The 26,109-nt window shown below is 34.0% G+C and overlaps 1 protein-coding gene across 1 annotated transcript in view; it reads left to right on the top strand.

The window, feature by feature from the left end:
- LOC142352075 (uncharacterized) overlaps positions 1-26,109 on the top strand; it is a 182,777-nt gene that overhangs the window by 26,746 nt on the left and 129,922 nt on the right. The window contains exons 2-11 of the mRNA XM_075404432.1: positions 776-990; positions 5,645-5,984; positions 7,979-8,123; positions 9,234-9,559; positions 11,824-12,108; positions 14,106-14,250; positions 15,366-15,691; positions 17,956-18,240; positions 20,238-20,382; positions 21,503-21,828. Of these exons, the coding sequence (XP_075260547.1) occupies positions 776-990; positions 5,645-5,984; positions 7,979-8,123; positions 9,234-9,559; positions 11,824-12,108; positions 14,106-14,250; positions 15,366-15,691; positions 17,956-18,240; positions 20,238-20,382; positions 21,503-21,828 (2,538 nt within the window). The remainder of the gene's footprint in view (positions 1-775; positions 991-5,644; positions 5,985-7,978; positions 8,124-9,233; positions 9,560-11,823; positions 12,109-14,105; positions 14,251-15,365; positions 15,692-17,955; positions 18,241-20,237; positions 20,383-21,502; positions 21,829-26,109) is intronic.

The raw sequence follows: 26,109 nt of genomic DNA, 5'->3' as shown, positions 1-26,109 counted from the left end.
ATATATATATATATATATATATATATATATATATATATATATATATTATATATATATATATTTATATATATATTATAATATATATAGATATTCATATATATATATATATATATATATATATATATATATATATATATATGTATATTGTATATATATATATATATATATATATATATATATATATATATATATATATATATATATAATGATACATTTTTTGGAGTCTTAATTTTCTATCTCTTTTTTGTTTTGGAAGACCTTGTAAAATTTGCTAATAATCTTCCAAAGTCGCATATCAAAGATAAAACATGGTCTCTTGCTTCGAAACCCTGTATAACGTAGCCTCAGTTTGCTTGAACTCTTATTTTTGCCCATTTAATCCATTCACTCTTTGAGTTTAGATCTGGAAAAACATCAAGTTTAATTTCTCTTTTAAAAAATTGATAACCACTTGTGTCAAATTATGTTTTACCCAAATTTTCATTAAAAAGCTTCTAATAAATTATCTGGTATAAAAAACAGAGTTTTATTATTCGATGCAATGAAGACATGCAATAAAGATATTGCAATAAGTCTATGCAATAAAGATATAAAATAAAAATATGCAAAAAAGTAAATGAGACAAAGATATTAGTACCCCTTTAATGAAAATTTGTGTAGGATAAAATTCACCCGGCAGTTAATCAACTTCATCAGTTTTCCGTTGTCGGAAATTGCCGCTATTTTTTTCAAACTTCGTTCAAACAGGGATGAAAGAGTTACGTGCTGATTTCAGTTTGAATGCAGTTGCGCAGTTTGAAGTGGTTCCCTGGTTAGACAGAAGAGAGATGGAGGAACTGGTTGGGAGTGTACATGTGAATGTGGGGAGTGGGAGGTGGTGTGGTCTCTTGTGTCTGAGAGGGGGGTGGTGCAAGGCATACAATCACAACTCACAACTCAGACTCTGTGAACTCATCATGTCAGATCTAAGACTACTCGGAGTTTCCTCAGGTATGTGTCTATTCCCGTCACCCGCTCATCAAAGTATCCCAAGTTGTGGTCTTTGATGCGTCCCAATAGTCCAGATATTGTGTTTTTTAAACCCAAAGATAATCTTTGGTTTGTTTGGTCGAGAAAATCAAGATATCACGAGAAAATTATTTACGTATTGGATATCCCCGTACCTGATAAAAATTCATAACTTGGCGAGTGTGATTTAATGAATTTTTCAGCACCTCTTAATTTTTTAACGAATCTTAATTTTGTAAACCAAAGCAAATCTAGATGTTCACATACTTTAATAATTGAGCCATAGAAGAACATAATCAATTTCCAAGTACTTCGAATAACTTGTCTCAAAGAGGTCTCTGTTGGAACTCCTGCGATAACAAGTTTATTGTACCAATTGGCTACTTTATCAAAAAGTATATGAAATTTTTGAATGAAAAAAAAACCTGACAATCCCTTACGTTTTCAAGCCATACATTTCAGCATGACTTCAAAAGTTAAAAGTGAGTGAGAAAGCACAAGCATTAACTTCGAACTAATTTCACACATTCATATCAGCCTTTGGCGGGTAAATTACACAATTTATGTAATCTGATTTACTACATATATTGGCCACCCATAATCCAACGATAATGAGTTAACTTTCAAACTGCTGCGTACCCCTCTAACCTCGTCAATATGTTATGGGTCCAGAAAACGGAAACGAGACACAAAAAATCATAAGGGTGACCTGTTTGACAGAGTGACAAAGAGGGAGACGGAGTACTCTGCTGGTCGATAGAGCGTGTGTCCTTCAGAGACAATGACACACACACACAAAGAGGGAGAGAGAGAGAGAGAGAGAGAGAGAAAGATAAAAAAAAAGAATAAATTTCGTTTTAGTTTTTAAAATTCTCTCATATTTGCTGAAAGTCTAAATAAGTAAAGACTTGTTTGGCGTTCTTTGGTTTTGTGTCTTTAATAAAAGTATAATAATTTGATACTTTGAGTGCTCTTATATAATGTTTTTCTCAAGTTTAAATTGTTTGTTCCGAAGAGTGTGTGGTTAGATCTTAAATTTCAATTTTACTTGGTTGAACGCTAAGTTTCAAGTTGTTTTTCAACAAAGAATGAGCGTTCGTCTTTTTAAAAAAGAATAGCAAATTGATTGATAAAATGTTTGAGCGGTAAACAAGAAGTCTTTGTCTATTTGTCGGAACTCTTTGAGGCACAAATGTATGTTTTGAAGTTGAGTAAAAATTAAGACGGAACTGTAGGACATAAGGGTATCTAGGCTGAGGCAAAGAATCTCACAAAAAATAACACGTTACTATTTCTATTGGCAAATTGACGAGGCTGATAGAAAAAGGAGAGGACAATTTCGACGAAAAACAGATGGCAATTGAAAAACAGAATAACTTGCCTAGTGCTTCGACAGGAAGTCAATCCATTTAGTGGAGAAGGATCTGAAGATTGGAAATTTTGAGTAAGAGCTTTAAAAGATTTGAGAGACGGCGTATACGAAAACTGATATCTGGTTTAACAAATTTGAAAAAAATTCAGTAACGAATATTTAGTAGACGATTTTACTAGAGCCGAGGAAATGCAGTTAAACCTGTCCGAACTCGATGAATGAAGAAGTGAAAAAATGTTTGTCTCGATACTATTGGAGGGACTTCCTCTTGAATTTGAAAGATTTGTACTCTGTTAAACCATGTTCAAGAAAAAACCTTAACTAAATTTAAACCTGATGCGATTAATATTGAAAGTGATGTTATCTACTCAAATCAGAATATAGGATCTAGAGAAAGGGTAGTCAGAGCCGTTAAAACCATAGTCCGTGCCTTTTAAGATTTTTTATATATTCAATGGCGCCCTTTTTTGAGCACCAATAATGTAATATGTGAACTTTCAATAATGTGATGATGTGACGAAACGAGAAAAAACGTGAAAAATGGGCCGATGATTAAAAATAAAAAAAATGTGAATTCTAGTAGTATCAAAGCAAGAAAGCTGTAACTTGCAAAAAGATTAAATTTTAATTCAGTAAAAAGAAGAGAAACAGGAAGCGTTCTTGTTTTGCCGACACTAAGTCACAAGTTGTCCAAATTAAGAGAAAAAAGTGACAAATTTCAATAAGCCAATGGTTATTTAAAAATCAAACTTTTAGTATTAAAAACGATCAAAATCTTTCGAGTAAAGGAACTTGCTAAAATACTTTGGAACCGTTTATGAAAACAATTGGACCTATCAATACTGAGCCTCGATTTGAATTGTTCTTTCTTTAATTAACTTAAAATAACTCAATTTTTTTTTAAAAAACAGACTGACTCAATACAATTCCAACTACTTTTGGATTTTAACATTTTACGATTGCACCAAAATCAGCCTTGATATTGCTGTTCATTCATTAAGAACGCTTAAATAAATCGAATGTAACAGATCTATTTAATTTGTTAGTTAAAAAGTCCAAAAATGAACGCTGCATTTTGACAATCATAGAGTAAAATTAACAAAAAACTGCAAGATTTTTAATTCCTGGATACTCTGAAGGACGTGGAAGTAGGACTAGCTCTCATAGTCGTTTACAAAGATTGTGTTAGTAGTCTTTGGTTGTGTACTTCCGGCAATATTAATCAAAGGGGACTAAAGAAGTTTATTTTGGGCAATTTTTGATTAAAAAAGGCTAAACTTTGAAATATTTACTCAAAAAATTAAAAGATGATGGTCAGCAATACTATTTTGTCTTTAAAAAAATCGACAGTGCTATTGTTGACATTTTTTACTTATTTTTTTGCAAAATTGACGAGATTTTAGGCAAAAAACCGGAAAATGTGAATAGGAATATCGCAAATCTGTCTAATATTCAAAAAAAAATATAAAACCACGATAACTCGCTATAGAAAACCTTTCCGAACTCGATGAATGAAGAAGTGAAAAAATGTTTGTCTCGATACTATTGGAGGGACTTCCTCTTGAATTTGAAAGTTTTTGCACTCTGTTAAATCATGTTCAAGAGAAAACCTTAACTAAATTTAAACCTGATGCGATTAATATTGAAAGTGATGTTATCTACTCAAATCAGAATATAGGATCTAGAGAAAGGGTAGTCGGAGCCCTTAAAACCATAGTCCGTGCCTTTTAAGATTTTTTATATATTCATTGACGCCCTGTTTTGAGCGCCAATAATGTAATATGTGATTTTTCAATAATGTGATGATGTGACGAAACGAGAAAAAACGTGAAAAATGGGCCGATGATTAAAAAAAAATGTGAATTCCAGTAGTATCAAAGCAATAAAGCTGTAACTTGCAAAAAGATTAAATTTTAATTCAGTAAAAAGAAGAGAAACAGGAAGCGTTCTTGTTTTGCCGACACTAAGTCACAAGTTGACCAAATTAAGAGAAAAAAGTGACAAATTTTAATAAGCCAATGGTTATTTAAAAATCAAACTTTTAGAATTAAAAACGATGAAAATCTTTCGAGTAAAGGAACTTGCTAAAAGACTTTGGAACTGTTTATGAAAACAATTGGACCTATCAATACTGAGCCTCGATTTGAATTGTTCTTTCTTTAATTAGCTTAAAAAAGTTCAATTTTTTTAAAAAAACAGACTGACTCAATACAATTCCAACTACTTTTGGATTTTAACATTTTACGATTGCACCAAAATCAGCCTTGATATTGCTGTTCATTCATTAAGAACGCTTAAATAAATCGAATGTAACAGATCTAGTTAATTTGTTAGTTAAAATGTCCAAAAATGAACGCTGCATTTTGACAATCATAGAGTAAAATTAACAAAAAACTGCAAGATTTTTAATTCCAGGATACTCTGAAGGACGTGGAAGTAGGACTAGCTCTCATAGTAGTTTACAAAGATTGTGTTAGTAGTCTTTGGTTGTGTACTTCCGGCAAATTTAATCCAAGGGGACTAAAGAAGTTTATTTTGGGCAATTTTTGATTAAAAAAGGCTAAACTTTGAAATATTTACTCAAAAAATTAAAAGAAGATGGTCAGCAATACTATTTTGTCTTTAAAAAAATCAACAGTGCTATTGTTGACATTTTTAACTTATTTTTTGCAAAATTGACGAGATTTTAGGCAAAAAACCGGAAAATGTGAATAGGAATATCGCAAATCTACCTTATATTCAAAAAATATATAAAACCACGATAACTCGCTATAGAAAACGAAATTTAAAAAAATCTTGTCAATTCCGTATTCTACGCTGGGCGGGCTTTTTAATGATACTACTTATAACTCTCTGCGATGAATATATCGATCGTGCAAAATTGTCTCAACAAAGAAACCCAGTTGAGTATATAGTTCCTCCTCTCTCAAGACGGGTCGGAACAATAATGACGATCTTCTAGACTGGTTATCTGGAAATTGAGTGTTGCATCCAAATCTAGGTAATTGTAATTAACATGACGATTAAAATCCACATGGTTTGTTAACGGTTTTTTTGCTCGGACAGTTGGCTGAGCTAATATTTGCCGATCATTTAAATTTTTTTACAGACAAAAAGTTTTTAACCAATCTTAGGCTTTATTATGACGTGCTCAAATGACGCACATGGCTCTCAATTTGGTCTGAATTTGATGATTGCTAGTTTGGGAGTGGCTGGGTCTGATCATTATAGCCAGCATCCCACTTTGACAAGTACTGATTTCAGTTCCCTCAATCGGTTCTATTGGGTTTAACTTCTACTCCACAGTCCCGTTGGTCAGAGGATGTGGAACAATGGACGCTATTACCTGCACCAAACTGACAGTTGACCAGGATTCTACCACTAATGACTCTATCTCTCTGAGTTGGACTGTGGCCGAGAGAGGAGAGGGAATTGAATTTGGAATTGACTACCAGACACTGACAGTGACCAATGAGGAACATCCCACTCAATTGGGAGTGGTGACAGCCAATCAGATTAGCCGAATATTGGATAGTGATATTCGCCATTTTGTGTTTGACAGTGGTCTCACTGTGCCCGGAGTTAGCTACACATTTGAGCTAAAGTTAGTAGAAGAAAAATAACAATAATCTGCTGATTGTGATCTTTTCACGTCTAAAAAGTGGTAAAACGTTCCCACAGTCTGAGTTTTTGAACCAATGACACCACTGAGCAATCAGATCTATTTCATACTTTGGCCTATGACAGTTGAACATACCTATTCCAGAATTTTCCCTATGATAATGCCAATTGTAGTCTTTCCTCTCTGATCTGTACTTCCAAATTTTAATTTCACATCTGACCAGTCTAGAGGGTTCCACTTTAATAAGACCATTCCAGGCAGAAAACACATAAGAACAGACTTTTGGGGTGGGCAAGAACTTCATCCTTTAGAGAAATTTTGTATGGCTCAATAATGCTGGGCCACCGATAAAAAACTCGTATGCGCATATATGAAATTTGCTCAAAAAATATCAAAAGTTTGTCCAGAATTCGATCTCAAGAAAGCTGTGTTACAACGTATAATCATTCTATTGCTCCCTCATTAGCGACCATGTGTATGATGCAATCTCTAGTGAGACATTTTTCACGAAAAAAACTTTGAGTTATTTGAACATCAAATCAAAGACCATAGTAAAACTTTCTTCAACTTTTATCGTTCTAGCGAACTTCAAAATTTTCTTTTGATTCCTTTGAAAAATTGTTTTTTTTTCGAAAATTTTTTAAATATCGAGCTCTAATCGATAATTTTTTGAAAGTAGGTAGCTTCAAGTTTCCTCAAAAAGTGTTGAAGTAGAAGTATTTCAAACTGTTACTTTAAAACACGAGATGTTGCATGCTTTTTTTGGTCAATACCTACACGCTCAGTTTAATAGTCTCTCAACTGAATTCAGAAAAAAAACAATTTGTTCCACTCAATAGTAGAATTGACCAACATTCAGTGCATTCTTATATTTAATTCGGGTAAGAAAAAGGAAGGAGCTCTTGATTGCGTAAACTGCTCTCCTTCCTTGCACCATTTTTTGCAGCACATTTTTCACGTCCTCTTGGTAGTTTAAGTTTTTGACGAGAAAATTTACCTTACTCACTTTTTCATTGTAAACTTTTTGCCAGAAACAGTTATAGAATGTATTGGTTAAATTTTGGACTTTCTGCAAAAAACAATTAGGTCTGTTTTTGAGGTGTTCAAATTTAGCAGGCTAATGTTTCCACAGAATTTTTGAGGTTTCCACAAATAGCTACCTCAAGATCAGTTTTAGAAGCCTAAACTAAGTAAGGTATCATCTGCGTATTGAACACCACTGCATTGATTATTAATGTGATGAGACCGGGCAAGCTAATTCAAACGCTGTTTAAGAATGAACAAATCTAAAAAAAGTTCAAAAATTATCGAGAGAGTGCCAAAATTAGTCTCTCGCTACCGTCATACATGTAGCGAGATTGTCATCAAAGGTCTCAGAAAATATGTGAAACAAGACCTGCATTTCATCTCACGAAAACACGTAAATGTTCTATAGAGGATAAAACGTTTTTGAAAATAATCCAGCCACAAGACGACCTACACTTTAATGATAATTTTGTGGTAGATTCATAAATTGCTTTTTACGATAAGTTTATTGGCTGAAGCATTTAATGCGATAGGATGGATATTAGCGAAATCTAAGATTTATATGTTTGAATGAAAACATTTTGATAGCTACAATTGATAGGTTAGGTGACAGTTTAGTTTCTGTGGTTGATCTAAACACGTGCAAAATAGAAAGCCGAGTTGCCAAATTATTTTGGAAAATGTCTAAAATTTTTGTCATGATTTTACAGAAGATATGCAGCAATGTCATTTTTCTCGCGAAAAATGTCAGAATTTGTTCATTTACTGCAGTTGAGCACAAATTTTAACGTCAAAAAGGTCACTAATATTGCATAATTATAAATACATGGGTAATTTGATAAGGAAACTATTATTTTATGCGCTGAGGATCGATAAAGCCAGCTGAGGTTATTGCACAATAAGGGCAAGCACTGACAACAGAATTCGATTGATTTTAATGTGAAATTTAGCCACTACTTCAACAACATCTCTGCTCATTTCCCATTAAATGCGTCCGAGTCGACCTATCCTAGTGAAGTGATTGAAGTGAAAGTGTCCCGATTGGTCACTGAGCATACCCTCCAATTCAACTTCACCTTCCAAGGATCGGCCCAGGTATGTTTATGACCTCACTGCTAACAGACTAACGACAACATTAGCCTCTGGATTAATCTCATCTAAAACAACATTAGCCCCTGAATTATCCCCTTGTAAACACATGTGGCTTTCCGCTCTCAAAAAAAATTTGTAATCAATCCAAACTTATTTCCACTTATGGCCGATGGCTTAAAATTGTCCATTTGGAGACAATTTGAGCTTCTTCATAAGTGAAATGCACTTATTAAAATGCATATTTACTTGTTCTTTATTATATTTCATTATAAAAAAAACTTGTTCACATAGTGTGATAGTTTGGTTTATCTCAACATTTTTTAGGTTATTAACATCATCATCAACAACAATATTTGTTAAAAACGTTTTTTTAGTTTGGAGTCAAGTACCAAATCGTTCGAAAGATTATAACTTTGAGTAAAACGACTATTTTTGAGTGTAAATTTATCTTAACTTAAGTATCGCAATTTATCATAACCAGTTCCAGCTAAGTATCATTTTATAAAATAATTTCATTTTAAATATCATCCTCGAGAAAAAATTACGCAACAGTCTAAGTTGAGCAGAAAACTAACAAACAAACAACATGATATTTGTGCGCTGACCCTAAAAAGTGGTAGCACGAGCAATAAATACTGTTTTAAAGTTTGGTGGGAAACACTTTCGTCCCATCCCCGGGTCGAGGTTTGGCGGTGAATTTTCGTAAGAAATGCGGTGAATTTTTGTAAGAAATGCGGTGAAATGCGGTGAAATATTTATTGTCACCGCATTCACCGCAAACACCGCATTTCTTACAAAAATTCACCGCATTCACCGCATTTCTTACAAAAATTTACCCAAAAACCTTGACCCGGGTCTTCATTCTTTTTTGAATTAAAGGGATAAAAAGACAAAATAAAATTTGAATCTAATTGTCCCCCCCCACCAGCCTCTTGGGCATATCAATTTTACGCCCGTTGGGAGCACATGGAACATGCTTTAGTACAAATTCTAAAGAAAAAAAATAATAAACAAAACTAGCGCATAGACGGGTGAAGTTGGCTAACTAGCTTTCCAAATTGTTGCAAATAAAATCTGGTTTTATTCTTCTGAGAGATATGGAAGAAATTTCAGATCATGGATATCTGGAGTGTTCCCAATGAGGGATCGTGTCCCTGTCAATTCAACCCAATCGGAGTGACGTCACACTTGATAGAAGGATTGGAAGCTGGGAAAGAGTACACTCACTACATGCAACTCACCAGTGCGTATGGGAAGAAGGGTCCAGTGACGTCACTTGTCCAGTCCATGTTCACTGACGTCATCACCAACTCCACATACACCTCAGACACTGGTATCATACTGAATGTGAACTTCGAGTCCGGATTGGGAGCCATGATCAAAATTGGACTAATGGGGCAACTGGGATCTATCCAAAGAGAATATTTTTACGTATTTCAGTTAGTTTTTGAATTCTTTCAAATTCTTAATTATATAATTTTTGAGTGGCCTTTGTTAAAATTCCTTACTCCTCACTCAATTTTTCTGATAAAATTCTGAGAGTGGAGGGGCATTGTGACCACTCAAATATGATCATAGAATAAAAATGTAAAAATGGGGCATTTGTTTTATGCCATTCTAGTGTGGATATTTATAATGTGCCATAGGAACGAAATGTTAGCTCATTTTTATAGCGATGGTTTGAGTTACCTAAGAAGAGATCATGGAATGGTTAATACAATGAACTCTTATATCGCTCAACTATAGCACTAAACATTATCAAAATAAAACTATCTAAAGGACGGCATAGTTATAATGCTTCAAGTGATCAACAGGGGAATTTTCACTTTATACTCATCTCTAGCAAGTTATTCATGCCAAATATTTAATCATATTTCCATGTTTTTTCTTACTAAGAATTACGTTCACATTTACACTCACGCTCGAAAATTTTCATTTGAAAGTTTTTAGTGAAAGCGTGCAAGAATTCTAACTGATCCTATGCTGTCAAGTAAGCAGTAAAAAAAATCTAGGAATTGGTTATTGAGGGTTTCCCAGTATAGCTGTTATACGGGGCTACACGTTTTATGAACAGTAAGGTGACGGAGCCCTTAAAACCATAGTCCGTGCCTTTTAAGATTTTTTATATATTCATTGACGCCCTGTTTTGAGCGCCAATAATGTAATATGTGATTTTTCAATAATGTGATGATGTGACGAAACGAGAAAAAACGTGAAAAATGGGCCGATGATTAAAAAAAAATGTGAATTCCAGTAGTATCAAAGCAATAAAGCTGTAACTTGCAAAAAGATTAAATTTTAATTCAGTAAAAAGAAGAGAAACAGGAAGCGTTCTTGTTTTGCCGACACTAAGTCACAAGTTGACCAAATTAAGAGAAAAAGTGACAAATTTCAATAAGCCAATGGTTATTTAAAAATCAAACTTTTAGAATTAAAAACGATGAAAATCTTTCGAGTAAAGGAACTTGCTAAAAGACTTTGGAACTGTTTATGAAAACAATTGGACCTATCAATACTGAGCCTCGATTTGAATTGTTCTTTCTTTAATTAGCTTAAAAAAGTTCAATTTTTTTTAAAAAACAGACTGACTCAATACAATTCCAACTACTTTTGGATTTTAACATTTTACGATTGCACCAAAATCAGCCTTGATATTGCTGTTCATTCATTAAGAACGCTTAAATAAATCGAATGTAACAGATCTAGTTAATTTGTTAGTTAAAATGTCCAAAAATGAACGCTGCATTTTGACAATCATAGAGTAAAATTAACAAAAAACTGCAAGATTTTTAATTCCAGGATACTCTGAAGGACGTGGAAGTAGGACTAGCTCTCATAGTAGTTTACAAAGATTGTGTTAGTAGTCTTTGGTTGTGTACTTCCGGCAAATTTAATCCAAGGGGACTAAAGAAGTTTATTTTGGGCAATTTTTGATTAAAAAAGGCTAAACTTTGAAATATTTACTCAAAAAATTAAAAGAAGATGGTCAGCAATACTATTTTGTCTTTAAAAAAATCAACAGTGCTATTGTTGACATTTTTAACTTATTTTTTGCAAAATTGACGAGATTTTAGGCAAAAAACCGGAAAATGTGAATAGGAATATCGCAAATCTACCTTATATTCAAAAAATATATAAAACCACGATAACTCGCTATAGAAAACGAAATTTAAAAAAATCTTGTCAATTCCGTATTCTACGCTGGGCGGGCTTTTTAATGATACTACTTATAACTCTCTGCGATGAATATATCGATCGTGCAAAATTGTCTCAACAAAGAAACCCAGTTGAGTATATAGTTCCTCCTCTCTCAAGACGGGTCGGAACAATAATGACGATCTTCTAGACTGGTTATCTGGAAATTGAGTGTTGCATCCAAATCTAGGTAATTGTAATTAACATGACGATTAAAATCCACATGGTTTGTTAACGGTTTTTTTGCTCGGACAGTTGGCTGAGCTAATATTTGCCGATCATTTAAATTTTTTTACAGACAAAAAGTTTTTAACCAATCTTAGGCTTTATTATGACGTGCTCAAATGACGCACATGGCTCTCAATTTGGTCTGAATTTGATGATTGCTAGTTTGGGAGTGGCTGGGTCTGATCATTATAGCCAGCATCCCACTTTGACAAGTACTGATTTCAGTTCCCTCAATCGGTTCTATTGGGTTTAACTTCTACTCCACAGTCCCGTTGGTCAGAGGATGTGGAACAATGGACGCTATTACCTGCACCAAACTGACAGTTGACCAGGATTCTACCACTAATGACTCTATCTCTCTGAGTTGGACTGTGGCCGAGAGAGGAGAGGGAATTGAATTTGGAATTGACTACCAGACACTGACAGTGACCAATGAGGAACATCCCACTCAATTGGGAGTGGTGACAGCCAATCAGATTAGCCGAATATTGGATAGTGATATTCGCCATTTTGTGTTTGACAGTGGTCTCACTGTGCCCGGAGTTAGCTACACATTTGAGCTAAAGTTAGTAGAAGAAAAATAACAATAATCTGCTGATTGTGATCTTTTCACGTCTAAAAAGTGGTAAAACGTTCCCACAGTCTGAGTTTTTGAACCAATGACACCACTGAGCAATCAGATCTATTTCATACTTTGGCCTATGACAGTTGAACATACCTATTCCAGAATTTTCCCTATGATAATGCCAATTGTAGTCTTTCCTCTCTGATCTGTACTTCCAAATTTTAATTTCACATCTGACCAGTCTAGAGGGTTCCACTTTAATAAGACCATTCCAGGCAGAAAACACATAAGAACAGACTTTTGGGGTGGGCAAGAACTTCATCCTTTAGAGAAATTTTGTATGGCTCAATAATGCTGGGCCACCGATAAAAAACTCGTATGCGCATATATGAAATTTGCTCAAAAAATATCAAAAGTTTGTCCAGAATTCGATCTCAAGAAAGCTGTGTTACAACGTATAATCATTCTATTGCTCCCTCATTAGCGACCATGTGTATGATGCAATCTCTAGTGAGACATTTTTCACGAAAAAAACTTTGAGTTATTTGAACATCAAATCAAAGACCATAGTAAAACTTTCTTCAACTTTTATCGTTCTAGCGAACTTCAAAATTTTCTTTTGATTCCTTTGAAAAATTGTTTTTTTTTTCGAAAATTTTTTAAATATCGAGCTCTAATCGATAATTTTTTGAAAGTAGGTAGCTTCAAGTTTCCTCAAAAAGTGTTGAAGTAGAAGTATTTCAAACTGTTACTTTAAAACACGAGATGTTGCATGCTTTTTTTGGTCAATACCTACACGCTCAGTTTAATAGTCTCTCAACTGAATTCAGAAAAAAAAAACAATTTGTTCCACTCAATAGTAGAATTGACCAACATTCAGTGCATTCTTATATTTAATTCGGGTAAGAAAAAGGAAGGAGCTCTTGATTGCGTAAACTGCTCTCCTTCCTTGCACCATTTTTTGCAGCACATTTTTCACGTCCTCTTGGTAGTTTAAGTTTTTGACGAGAAAATTTACCTTACTCACTTTTTCATTGTAAACTTTTTGCCAGAAACAGTTATAGAATGTATTGGTTAAATTTTGGACTTTCTGCAAAAAACAATTAGGTCTGTTTTTGAGGTGTTCAAATTTAGCAGGCTAATGTTTCCACAGAATTTTTGAGGTTTCCACAAATAGCTACCTCAAGATCAGTTTTAGAAGCCTAAACTAAGTAAGGTATCATCTGCGTATTGAACACCACTGCATTGATTATTGATGTGATGAGACCGGGCAAGCTAATTCAAACGCTGTTTAAGAATGAACAAATCTAAAAAAAGTTCAAAAATTATCGAGAGAGTGCCAAAATTAGTCTCTCGCTACCGTCATACATGTAGCGAGATTGTCATCAAAGGTCTCAGAAAATATGTGAAACAAGACCTGCATTTCATCTCACGAAAACACGTAAATGTTCTATAGAGGATAAAACGTTTTTGAAAATAATCCAGCCACAAGACGACCTACACTTTAATGATAATTTTGTGGTAGATTCATAAATTGCTTTTTACGATAAGTTTATTGGCTGAAGCATTTAATGCGATAGGATGGATATTAGCGAAATCTAAGATTTATATGTTTGAATGAAAACATTTTGATAGCTACAATTGATAGGTTAGGTGACAGTTTAGTTTCTGTGGTTGATCTAAACACGTGCAAAATAGAAAGCCGAGTTGCCAAATTATTTTGGAAAATGTCTAAAATTTTTGTCATGATTTTACAGAAGATATGCAGCAATGTCATTTTTCTCGCGAAAAATGTCAGAATTTGTTCATTTACTGCAGTTGAGCACAAATTTTAACGTCAAAAAGGTCACTAATATTGCATAATTATAAATACATGGGTAATTTGATAAGGAAACTATTATTTTATGCGCTGAGGATCGATAAAGCCAGCTGAGGTTATTGCACAATAAGGGCAAGCACTGACAACAGAATTCGATTGATTTTAATGTGAATTTTAGCCACTACTTCAACAACATCTCTGCTCATTTCCCATTAAATGCGTCCGAGTCGACCTATCCTAGTGAAGTGATTGAAGTGAAAGTGTCCCGATTGGTCACTGAGCATACCCTCCAATTCAACTTCACCTTCCAAGGATCGGCCCAGGTATGTTTATGACCTCACTGCTAACAGACTAACGACAACATTAGCCTCTGGATTAATCTCATCTAAAACAACATTAGCCCCTGAATTATCCCCTTGTAAACACATGTGGCTTTCCGCTCTCAAAAAAAATTTGTAATCAATCCAAACTTATTTCCACTTATGGCCGATGGCTTAAAATTGTCCATTTGGAGACAATTTGAGCTTCTTCATAAGTGAAATGCACTTATTAAAATGCATATTTACTTGTTCTTTATTATATTTCATTATAAAAAAAACTTGTTCACATAGTGTGATAGTTTGGTTTATCTCAACATTTTTTAGGTTATTAACATCATCATCAACAACAATATTTGTTAAAAACGTTTTTTTAGTTTGGAGTCAAGTACCAAATCGTTCGAAAGATTATAACTTTGAGTAAAACGACTATTTTTGAGTGTAAATTTATCTTAACTTAAGTATCGCAATTTATCATAACCAGTTCCAGCTAAGTATCATTTTATAAAATAATTTCATTTTAAATATCATCCTCGAGAAAAAATTACGCAACAGTCTAAGTTGAGCAGAAAACTAACAAACAAACAACATGATATTTGTGCGCTGACCCTAAAAAGTGGTAGCACGAGCAATAAATACTGTTTTAAAGTTTGGTGGGAAACACTTTCGTCCCATCCCCGGGTCGAGGTTTGGCGGTGAATTTTCGTAAGAAATGCGGTGAATTTTTGTAAGAAATGCGGTGAAATGCGGTGAAATATTTATTGTCACCGCATTCACCGCAATCACCGCATTTCTTACAAAAATTCACCGCATTCACCGCATTTCTTACAAAAATTTACCCAAAAACCTTGACCCGGGTCTTCATTCTTTTTTGAATTAAAGGGATAAAAAGACAAAATAAAATTTGAATCTAATTGTCCCCCCCCCCCCCACCAGCCTCTTGGGCATATCAATTTTACGCCCGTTGGGAGCACATGGAACATGCTTTAGTACAAATTCTAAAGAAAAAAAATAATAAACAAAACTAGCGCATAGACGGGTGAAGTTGGCTAACTAGCTTTCCAAATTGTTGCAAATAAAATCTGGTTTTATTCTTCTGAGAGATATGGAAGAAATTTCAGATCATGGATATCTGGAGTGTTCCCAATGAGGGATCGTGTCCCTGTCAATTCAACCCAATCGGAGTGACGTCACACTTGATAGAAGGATTGGAAGCTGGGAAAGAGTACACTCACTACATGCAACTCACCAGTGCGTATGGGAAGAAGGGTCCAGTGACGTCACTTGTCCAGTCCATGTTCACTGACGTCATCACCAACTCCACATACACCTCAGACACTGGTATCATACTGAATGTGAACTTCGAGTCCGGATTGGGAGCCATGATCAAAATTGGACTAATGGGGCAACTGGGATCTATCCAAAGAGAATATTTTTACGTATTTCAGTTAGTTTTTGAATTCTTTCAAATTCTTAATTATATAATTTTTGAGTGGCCTTTGTTAAAATTCCTTACTCCTCACTCAATTTTTCTGATAAAATTCTGAGAGTGGAGGGGCATTGTGACCACTCAAATATGATCATAGAATAAAAATGTAAAAATGGGGCATTTGTTTTATGCCATTCTAGTGTGGATATTTATAATGTGCCATAGGAACGAAATGTTAGCTCATTTTTATAGCGATGGTTTGAGTTACCTAAGAAGAGATCATGGAATGGTTAATACAATGAACTCTTATATCGCTCAACTATAGCACTAAACATTATCAAAATAAAACTATCTAAAGGACGGCATAGTTATAATGCTTCAAGTGATCAACAGGGGAATTTTCACTTTATACTCATCTCTAGCAAGTTATTCATGCCAAATATTTAATCATATTTCCATGTTTTTTCTTACTAAGAATTACGTTCACATTTACACTCACGCTCGAAAATTTTCATTTGAAAGTTTTTAGTGAAAGCGTGCAAGAATTCTAACTGATCCTATGCTGTCAAGTAAGCAGTAAAAAAAATCTAGGAATTGGTTATTGAGGGTTTCCCAGTATAGCTGTTATACGGGGCTACACGTTTTATGAACAGTAAGGTGACGGAGCCCTTAAAACCATAGTCCGTGCCTTTTAAGATTTTTTATATATTCATTGACGCCCTGTTTTGAGCGCCAATAATGTAATATGTGATTTTTCAATAATGTGATGATGTGACGAAACGAGAAAAAACGTGAAAAATGGGCCGATGATTAAAAAAAAATGTGAATTCCAGTAGTATCAAAGCAATAAAGCTGTAACTTGCAAAAAGATTAAATTTTAATTCAGTAAAAAGAAGAGAAACAGGAAGCGTTCTTGTTTTGCCGACACTAAGTCACAAGTTGACCAAATTAAGAGAAAAAGTGACAAATTTCAATAAGCCAATGGTTATTTAAAAATCAAACTTTTAGAATTAAAAACGATGAAAATCTTTCGAGTAAAGGAACTTGCTAAAAGACTTTGGAACTGTTTATGAAAACAATTGGACCTATCAATACTGAGCCTCGATTTGAATTGTTCTTTCTTTAATTAGCTTAAAAAAGTTCAATTTTTTTTAAAAAACAGACTGACTCAATACAATTCCAACTACTTTTGGATTTTAACATTTTACGATTGCACCAAAATCAGCCTTGATATTGCTGTTCATTCATTAAGAACGCTTAAATAAATCGAATGTAACAGATCTAGTTAATTTGTTAGTTAAAATGTCCAAAAATGAACGCTGCATTTTGACAATCATAGAGTAAAATTAACAAAAAACTGCAAGATTTTTAATTCCAGGATACTCTGAAGGACGTGGAAGTAGGACTAGCTCTCATAGTAGTTTACAAAGATTGTGTTAGTAGTCTTTGGTTGTGTACTTCCGGCAAATTTAATCCAAGGGGACTAAAGAAGTTTATTTTGGGCAATTTTTGATTAAAAAAGGCTAAACTTTGAAATATTTACTCAAAAAATTAAAAGAAGATGGTCAGCAATACTATTTTGTCTTTAAAAAAATCAACAGTGCTATTGTTGACATTTTTAACTTATTTTTTGCAAAATTGACGAGATTTTAGGCAAAAAACCGGAAAATGTGAATAGGAATATCGCAAATCTACCTTATATTCAAAAAATATATAAAACCACGATAACTCGCTATAGAAAACGAAATTTAAAAAAATCTTGTCAATTCCGTATTCTACGCTGGGCGGGCTTTTTAATGATACTACTTATAACTCTCTGCGATGAATATATCGATCGTGCAAAATTGTCTCAACAAAGAAACCCAGTTGAGTATATAGTTCCTCCTCTCTCAAGACGGGTCGGAACAATAATGACGATCTTCTAGACTGGTTATCTGGAAATTGAGTGTTGCATCCAAATCTAGGTAATTGTAATTAACATGACGATTAAAATCCACATGGTTTGTTAACGGTTTTTTTGCTCGGACAGTTGGCTGAGCTAATATTTGCCGATCATTTAAATTTTTTTACAGACAAAAAGTTTTTAACCAATCTTAGGCTTTATTATGACGTGCTCAAATGACGCACATGGCTCTCAATTTGGTCTGAATTTGATGATTGCTAGTTTGGGAGTGGCTGGGTCTGATCATTATAGCCAGCATCCCACTTTGACAAGTACTGATTTCAGTTCCCTCAATCGGTTCTATTGGGTTTAACTTCTACTCCACAGTCCCGTTGGTCAGAGGATGTGGAACAATGGACGCTATTACCTGCACCAAACTGACAGTTGACCAGGATTCTACCACTAATGACTCTATCTCTCTGAGTTGGACTGTGGCCGAGAGAGGAGAGGGAATTGAATTTGGAATTGACTACCAGACACTGACAGTGACCAATGAGGAACATCCCACTCAATTGGGAGTGGTGACAGCCAATCAGATTAGCCGAATATTGGATAGTGATATTCGCCATTTTGTGTTTGACAGTGGTCTCACTGTGCCCGGAGTTAGCTACACATTTGAGCTAAAGTTAGTAGAAGAAAAATAACAATAATCTGCTGATTGTGATCTTTTCACGTCTAAAAAGTGGTAAAACGTTCCCACAGTCTGAGTTTTTGAACCAATGACACCACTGAGCAATCAGATCTATTTCATACTTTGGCCTATGACAGTTGAACATACCTATTCCAGAATTTTCCCTATGATAATGCCAATTGTAGTCTTTCCTCTCTGATCTGTACTTCCAAATTTTAATTTCACATCTGACCAGTCTAGAGGGTTCCACTTTAATAAGACCATTCCAGGCAGAAAACACATAAGAACAGACTTTTGGGGTGGGCAAGAACTTCATCCTTTAGAGAAATTTTGTATGGCTCAATAATGCTGGGCCACCGATAAAAAACTCGTATGCGCATATATGAAATTTGCTCAAAAAATATCAAAAGTTTGTCCAGAATTCGATCTCAAGAAAGCTGTGTTACAACGTATAATCATTCTATTGCTCCCTCATTAGCGACCATGTGTATGATGCAATCTCTAGTGAGACATTTTTCACGAAAAAAACTTTGAGTTATTTGAACATCAAATCAAAGACCATAGTAAAACTTTCTTCAACTTTTATCGTTCTAGCGAACTTCAAAATTTTCTTTTGATTCCTTTGAAAAATTGTTTTTTTTTTCGAAAATTTTTTAAATATCGAGCTCTAATCGATAATTTTTTGAAAGTAGGTAGCTTCAAGTTTCCTCAAAAAGTGTTGAAGTAGAAGTATTTCAAACTGTTACTTTAAAACACGAGATGTTGCATGCTTTTTTTGGTCAATACCTACACGCTCAGTTTAATAGTCTCTCAACTGAATTCAGAAAAAAAAAACAATTTGTTCCACTCAATAGTAGAATTGACCAACATTCAGTGCATTCTTATATTTAATTCGGGTAAGAAAAAGGAAGGAGCTCTTGATTGCGTAAACTGCTCTCCTTCCTTGCACCATTTTTTGCAGCACATTTTTCACGTCCTCTTGGTAGTTTAAGTTTTTGACGAGAAAATTTACCTTACTCACTTTTTCATTGTAAACTTTTTGCCAGAAACAGTTATAGAATGTATTGGTTAAATTTTGGACTTTCTGCAAAAAACAATTAGGTCTGTTTTTGAGGTGTTCAAATTTAGCAGGCTAATGTTTCCACAGAATTTTTGAGGTTTCCACAAATAGCTACCTCAAGATCAGTTTTAGAAGCCTAAACTAAGTAAGGTATCATCTGCGTATTGAACACCACTGCATTGATTATTGATGTGATGAGACCGGGCAAGCTAATTCAAACGCTGTTTAAGAATGAACAAATCTAAAAAAAGTTCAAAAATTATCGAGAGAGTGCCAAAATTAGTCTCTCGCTACCGTCATACATGTAGCGAGATTGTCATCAAAGGTCTCAGAAAATATGTGAAACAAGACCTGCATTTCATCTCACGAAAACACGTAAATGTTCTATAGAGGATAAAACGTTTTTGAAAATAATCCAGCCACAAGACGACCTACACTTTAATGATAATTTTGTGGTAGATTCATAAATTGCTTTTTACGATAAGTTTATTGGCTGAAGCATTTAATGCGATAGGATGGATATTAGCGAAATCTAAGATTTATATGTTTGAATGAAAACATTTTGATAGCTACAATTGATAGGTTAGGTGACAGTTTAGTTTCTGTGGTTGATCTAAACACGTGCAAAATAGAAAGCCGAGTTGCCAAATTATTTTGGAAAATGTCTAAAATTTTTGTCATGATTTTACAGAAGATATGCAGCAATGTCATTTTTCTCGCGAAAAATGTCAGAATTTGTTCATTTACTGCAGTTGAGCACAAATTTTAACGTCAAAAAGGTCACTAATATTGCATAATTATAAATACATGGGTAATTTGATAAGGAAACTATTATTTTATGCGCTGAGGATCGATAAAGCCAGCTGAGGTTATTGCACAATAAGGGCAAGCACTGACAACAGAATTCGATTGATTTTAATGTGAATTTTAGCCACTACTTCAACAACATCTCTGCTCATTTCCCATTAAATGCGTCCGAGTCGACCTATCCTAGTGAAGTGATTGAAGTGAAAGTGTCCCGATTGGTCACTGAGCATACCCTCCAATTCAACTTCACCTTCCAAGGATCGGCCCAGGTATGTTTATGACCTCACTGCTAACAGACTAACGACAACATTAGCCTCTGGATTAATCTCATCTAAAACAACATTAGCCCCTGAATTATCCCCTTGTAAACACATGTGGCTTTCCGCTCTCAAAAAAAATTTGTAATCAATCCAAACTTATTTCCACTTATGGCCGATGGCTTAAAATTGTCCATTTGGAGACAATTTGAGCTTCTTCATAAGTGAAATGCACTTATTAAAATGCATATTTACTTGTTCTTTATTATATTTCATTATAAAAAAAACTTGTTCACATAGTGTGATAGTTTGGTTTATCTCAACATTTTTTAGGTTATTAACATCATCATCAACAACAATATTTGTTAAAAACGTTTTTTTAGTTTGGAGTCAAGTACCAAATCGTTCGAAAGATTATAACTTTGAGTAAAACGACTATTTTTGAGTGTAAATTTATCTTAACTTAAGTATCGCAATTTATCATAACCAGTTCCAGCTAAGTATCATTTTATAAAATAATTTCATTTTAAATATCATCCTCGAGAAAAAATTACGCAACAGTCTAAGTTGAGCAGAAAACTAACAAACAAACAACATGATATTTGTGCGCTGACCCTAAAAAGTGGTAGCACGAGCAATAAATACTGTTTTAAAGTTTGGTGGGAAACACTTTCGTCCCATCCCCGGGTCGAGGTTTGGCGGTGAATTTTCGTAAGAAATGCGGTGAATTTTTGTAAGAAATGCGGTGAAATGCGGTGAAATATTTATTGTCACCGCATTCACCGCAATCACCGCATTTCTTACAAAAATTCACCGCATTCACCGCATTTCTTACAAAAATTTACCCAAAAACCTTGACCCGGGTCTTCATTCTTTTTTGAATTAAAGGGATAAAAAGACAAAATAAAATTTGAATCTAATTGTCCCCCCCCCCCCCCCCCCACCAGCCTCTTGGGCATATCAATTTTACGCCCGTTGGGAGCACATGGAACATGCTTTAGTACAAATTCTAAAGAAAAAAAATAATAAACAAAACTAGCGCATAGACGGGTGAAGTTGGCTAACTAGCTTTCCAAATTGTTGCAAATAAAATCTGGTTTTATTCTTCTGAGAGATATGGAAGAAATTTCAGATCATGGATATCTGGAGTGTTCCCAATGAGGGATCGTGTCCCTGTCAATTCAACCCAATCGGAGTGACGTCACACTTGATAGAAGGATTGGAAGCTGGGAAAGAGTACACTCACTACATGCAACTCACCAGTGCGTATGGGAAGAAGGGTCCAGTGACGTCACTTGTCCAGTCCATGTTCACTGACGTCATCACCAACTCCACATACACCTCAGACACTGGTATCATACTGAATGTGAACTTCGAGTCCGGATTGGGAGCCATGATCAAAATTGGACTAATGGGGCAACTGGGATCTATCCAAAGAGAATATTTTTACGTATTTCAGTTAGTTTTTGAATTCTTTCAAATTCTTAATTATATAATTTTTGAGTGGCCTTTGTTAAAATTCCTTACTCCTCACTCAATTTTTCTGATAAAATTCTGAGAGTGGAGGGGCATTGTGACCACTCAAATATGATCATAGAATAAAAATGTAAAAATGGGGCATTTGTTTTATGCCATTCTAGTGTGGATATTTATAATGTGCCATAGGAACGAAATGTTAGCTCATTTTTATAGCGATGGTTTGAGTTACCTAAGAAGAGATCATGGAATGGTTAATACAATGAACTCTTATATCGCTCAACTATAGCACTAAACATTATCAAAATAAAACTATCTAAAGGACGGCATAGTTATAATGCTTCAAGTGATCAACAGGGGAATTTTCACTTTATACTCATCTCTAGCAAGTTATTCATGCCAAATATTTAATCATATTTCCATGTTTTTTCTTACTAAGAATTACGTTCACATTTACACTCACGCTCGAAAATTTTCATTTGAAAGTTTTTAGTGAAAGCGTGCAAGAATTCTAACTGATCCTATGCTGTCAAGTAAGCAGTAAAAAAAAATCTAGGAATTGGTTATTGAGGGTTTCCCAGTATAGCTGTTATACGGGGCTACACGTTTTATGAACAGTAAGGTGACGGTTCTATCGAAATAATGCATTCTTTTCCTATTTCAATCCAAAATTGATTTTGCCTTTGAAGCTTTGGAGATGCAGTACAGCGAAAATTAATTTCAAATGGTACGTAAAAATGAATTATTTTAAGTTCTGGAGGGTAACCTCCTCTCGCAGATTTTTTCGAAAAAAAGCAAGGCGTATGCATAATTGAATTTCAAGAAAAAACAGCAAGACATTTTTAAGTTTTGAGGATTTTTTAAACCAGCAGGAGTATATCCATCTTCGCAATCACTTTCGAGTATCAATTAAAAATTATCTTACCAAACCAACGACCGCAGTACAACAAAAAATGATTGTTTTTTTTTCAACAGTTAAATAAAGGTTGCCGTTGCAAAATGACAAGTTATATAGAACGCGCTTAGAAAACGCTTAGGGGTTCGCAAAAATCCCCTCATTATAATTGATCACAAATTGAGGTCGTATTTGGTGGCAGTCAACGAACATTTGATTTATCATAGAACTAGAGGATGAATTCAATCAACATTGAATAGTCGAGATATATTTAAGGAACAGTTAAGATGAACTGATTGATTAAGTTTAAAATTTTGAAATAACTTTGTGCCGATGTATTTAAAAAAAATTGATTACCCAGATTGATGATATGCCACTACAAGGAAAAATAATTCTGCTCAATACGCAAAGCGCAAAATAAAAATTGTCTGAAAAACTTTTCTTTGTTTGACAGCAAAATGCTACAAAATAAGCTTTTGGATCCTTTTTTTCGTGTCTAATTGGAAAAATCAATGGAAATCAAAAAAAGTTTCGCAGCAACATAAAGTTTTTTATTACAAGTCTACATTTTTGTACTGATTTTTTATTAGAGTCTCGCTCTCTCTCAGTATAGTTCTGCCAAAACATTATTGCGACAGTTTTCAGCGTTTTTTTCTTACTCGTACGAACTCTCTCTCACACACACAGTCAAACATGCAAACATGACACAAACACAGAGAAAAAGAAAAGAAGTTTAGAGACAAATTTTTAAGAGGAAGGGAGAGGGAGAGGGAGGGAGAGATATTAGTTGTCAACTCTTGAGGTCGGCATTCACGGTTCTCAAATTTTCTTTCGATTAATTCATTTTCTATTTTTCAATTGAAAAATTTATTGATTTAACTAGTCAGAATTGATTGCCTTCCGGGGTTGACCACCATAAACCTTTCTTGGCAACCATATCCAAGCCATATATGGATCATGTAACCACCATGTAACTAATCACAAAGGTTTTGTTGTAATGAATGGCCTTGAGTGGACAATGTAATAACCATGTAAGAAACATGCCGGAACCATGTAAGAAACATTTAAGAACCATATATGGACCATATAAGAACCATATATGGACCATATAAGAACCATATATGGACCATGTGAGAACAATATATGGTACCAATATGCCATAGGCCGTGTAAAGCGTTTAAAGCTGGAACTGCTGCTTAAGCTTTGTATGGGCGTTGAAAGAACGCATAAATCACCATATTGGATTCTTGGATGCCATATAAGAATCATATATGGAGATCTTGGCAACCATAGCAAGATCATATAAGAAAATTTTGTATGGCCTGTATGGGACCATGTATGGTTCTTGGATATGGTTGCCAAGAAAGGTCAACCCGGGTTTCTATAAAATAAAGATATTTTTTTTTAATTCTCTTGGTTGAAATGTTTCCTTACTTATGAATAATTTTCCAAATACTGGACATAAGATAACCAAAAAAAGCTGTGTTTGAGTCCAGATTAATAGTTACAGAGTTAAAAACAAAGGATCCTTTTGAAATATTATTGAAGGTTGTTGCTATTTAAACTGCCCGGACCTACCACTCTGGATTTTTAAGTGTTGAACTGTATAACACAAGTCTATCTTGAGGAAGTAGCTAACATAAAGCCTTTTATACTGCAGCTTCTGCAAAATAAAATCCATAAAAATATAAGATGCTAGTTATAAATCATGAGAGCAATTTTTGTTTCGACCCCCACTTTAGTGGGGAGAGAGGAACTATATGCTCAAACGGTTTTTTGTTTTTGTCGAGTCAGTTTTGGCCGACTAATATATTCATCGTACAGAGTTGTGAGCGGTATCATTAGAAAGCACGTGCATCCTAGAAATTGGAATTAAAAAGATTTTCCTAATTTCTTTCTTTACATTGATCTGTCGAGATTAAAAATTTTGTGAATATTCGACAGTTTTTATTAACTTTTTCCGTAACTTCTGCTAAAATTTAGCTTAGTTTTGCTATAAACATTCAAATTATGTTAAAAATCTCAACGTTACATTTTTTGTTAAATGTAAGAGATAAAAGAGCTTCGCTGAGTAGTTTGATTGGAGTTTTTTCGGCTTAAAATTTTAATAAAATTTTCAATATTGAGTTTTTTCATCAAATATGGCACCAAAATATGCCTATTTGGTCTATTTTGTGTAAGTGTTCCGGAATTAGAGACCTAGATAAACTCCAAAAGAAAGCTAGTTGCATTTGGGCGCCCATCAAAGATCTTCTTCAATTAAAATTTTTGCCCCCTATTTTGCAAATTTAAATCAATAGTATACAAAAAGCATCATTTTTTATTTTTTATTAATTCACTTAGCAAATGTTCTCATTCGATAAAAATTGGAAGTATTCTTTGGTTTTCAGGTGCGTGTCAAAATCTGTGATAGGCAAAATCAGTAATTCTTACAACCAGAAATTTTTTAATTTTTTTTTGGGCGTTGCCTTTTTTCAAGTTATTTTGCTTGTACTGTTTTCTAATGTTGATTACTGAAAGAAAATTCTTTTCAAGGTTCAATTATTTTTCTTCCCAATTAAATGAAAATGAAGTTGAATGTAGATATAGTTTGTTTACAGAGAAAAACTCATGTTTCTTATGGCTTTGACGAATTCATGTTTTGCTTTCAACTCTTTGTCTTTTTGCAGTCTGACTACTTAGCCCAACCACTAAAAAATGCAAATGGCTCTTTCAGGAGGTGTAAGCGAACCCTTCAAAAGTATTCGGTTGTTATCCAATGTCTCTTATGAAATTGAATATTTTCAACTTAAGAAAACTTCAGTGATTTTTTGAACTTATCGTTTTTTTTATCATAATTCTATCAAATTTTTGCAAGCTCTCATTAAATACAGGTCAAACTTTCTCTTTCTTATGTAAGAGAAAAACTGATCTTTTTGGGCGGTTTCTTTTAAGTTCGGAGTTCTTGGTTTTGGTACTACGAGTTTTCGTACAAAGCTTTCTGATTTTTATGCCAAATTGACCGTTTCTGCTGTCATATTTTGTTTCTTAGTAATCTGTCACCGTTATGAAATATCCAACAGCTACAATCGATCAGAATACGCAATTGAACTAATTTAGTTTTTTCAAAACTTATGGTTTTAAGGGCAGCGACACCGTTCTCTTGGAGCATTTGGCAGAGTATTTTCGTATTCTTGTTTTGTATTTGTTTTTATTTTTTGATGTCTTATGTCATTTATTGGGTAATCAAAAATCTCAATGGCCAATAATGAATTAATAAATGAAATTAATATTGATATCAATATATAGCTAATGGTTCTGTTGACTTTCAATTAAAAACTTTTCAAGAAATTAAAGGTTTTGTTCAAATTTTCAGATTAGTTTGGTTG

Source organism: Convolutriloba macropyga, chromosome 13 (assembly GCF_964194025.1).
Source record: "Convolutriloba macropyga chromosome 13, txConMacr16.3, whole genome shotgun sequence".
Taxonomy (NCBI): Eukaryota; Metazoa; Xenacoelomorpha; order Acoela; family Convolutidae; genus Convolutriloba; species Convolutriloba macropyga.
Note: the sequence above shows the minus strand (reverse complement) of the source record. Positions and strands in the feature narration are given on the sequence as shown.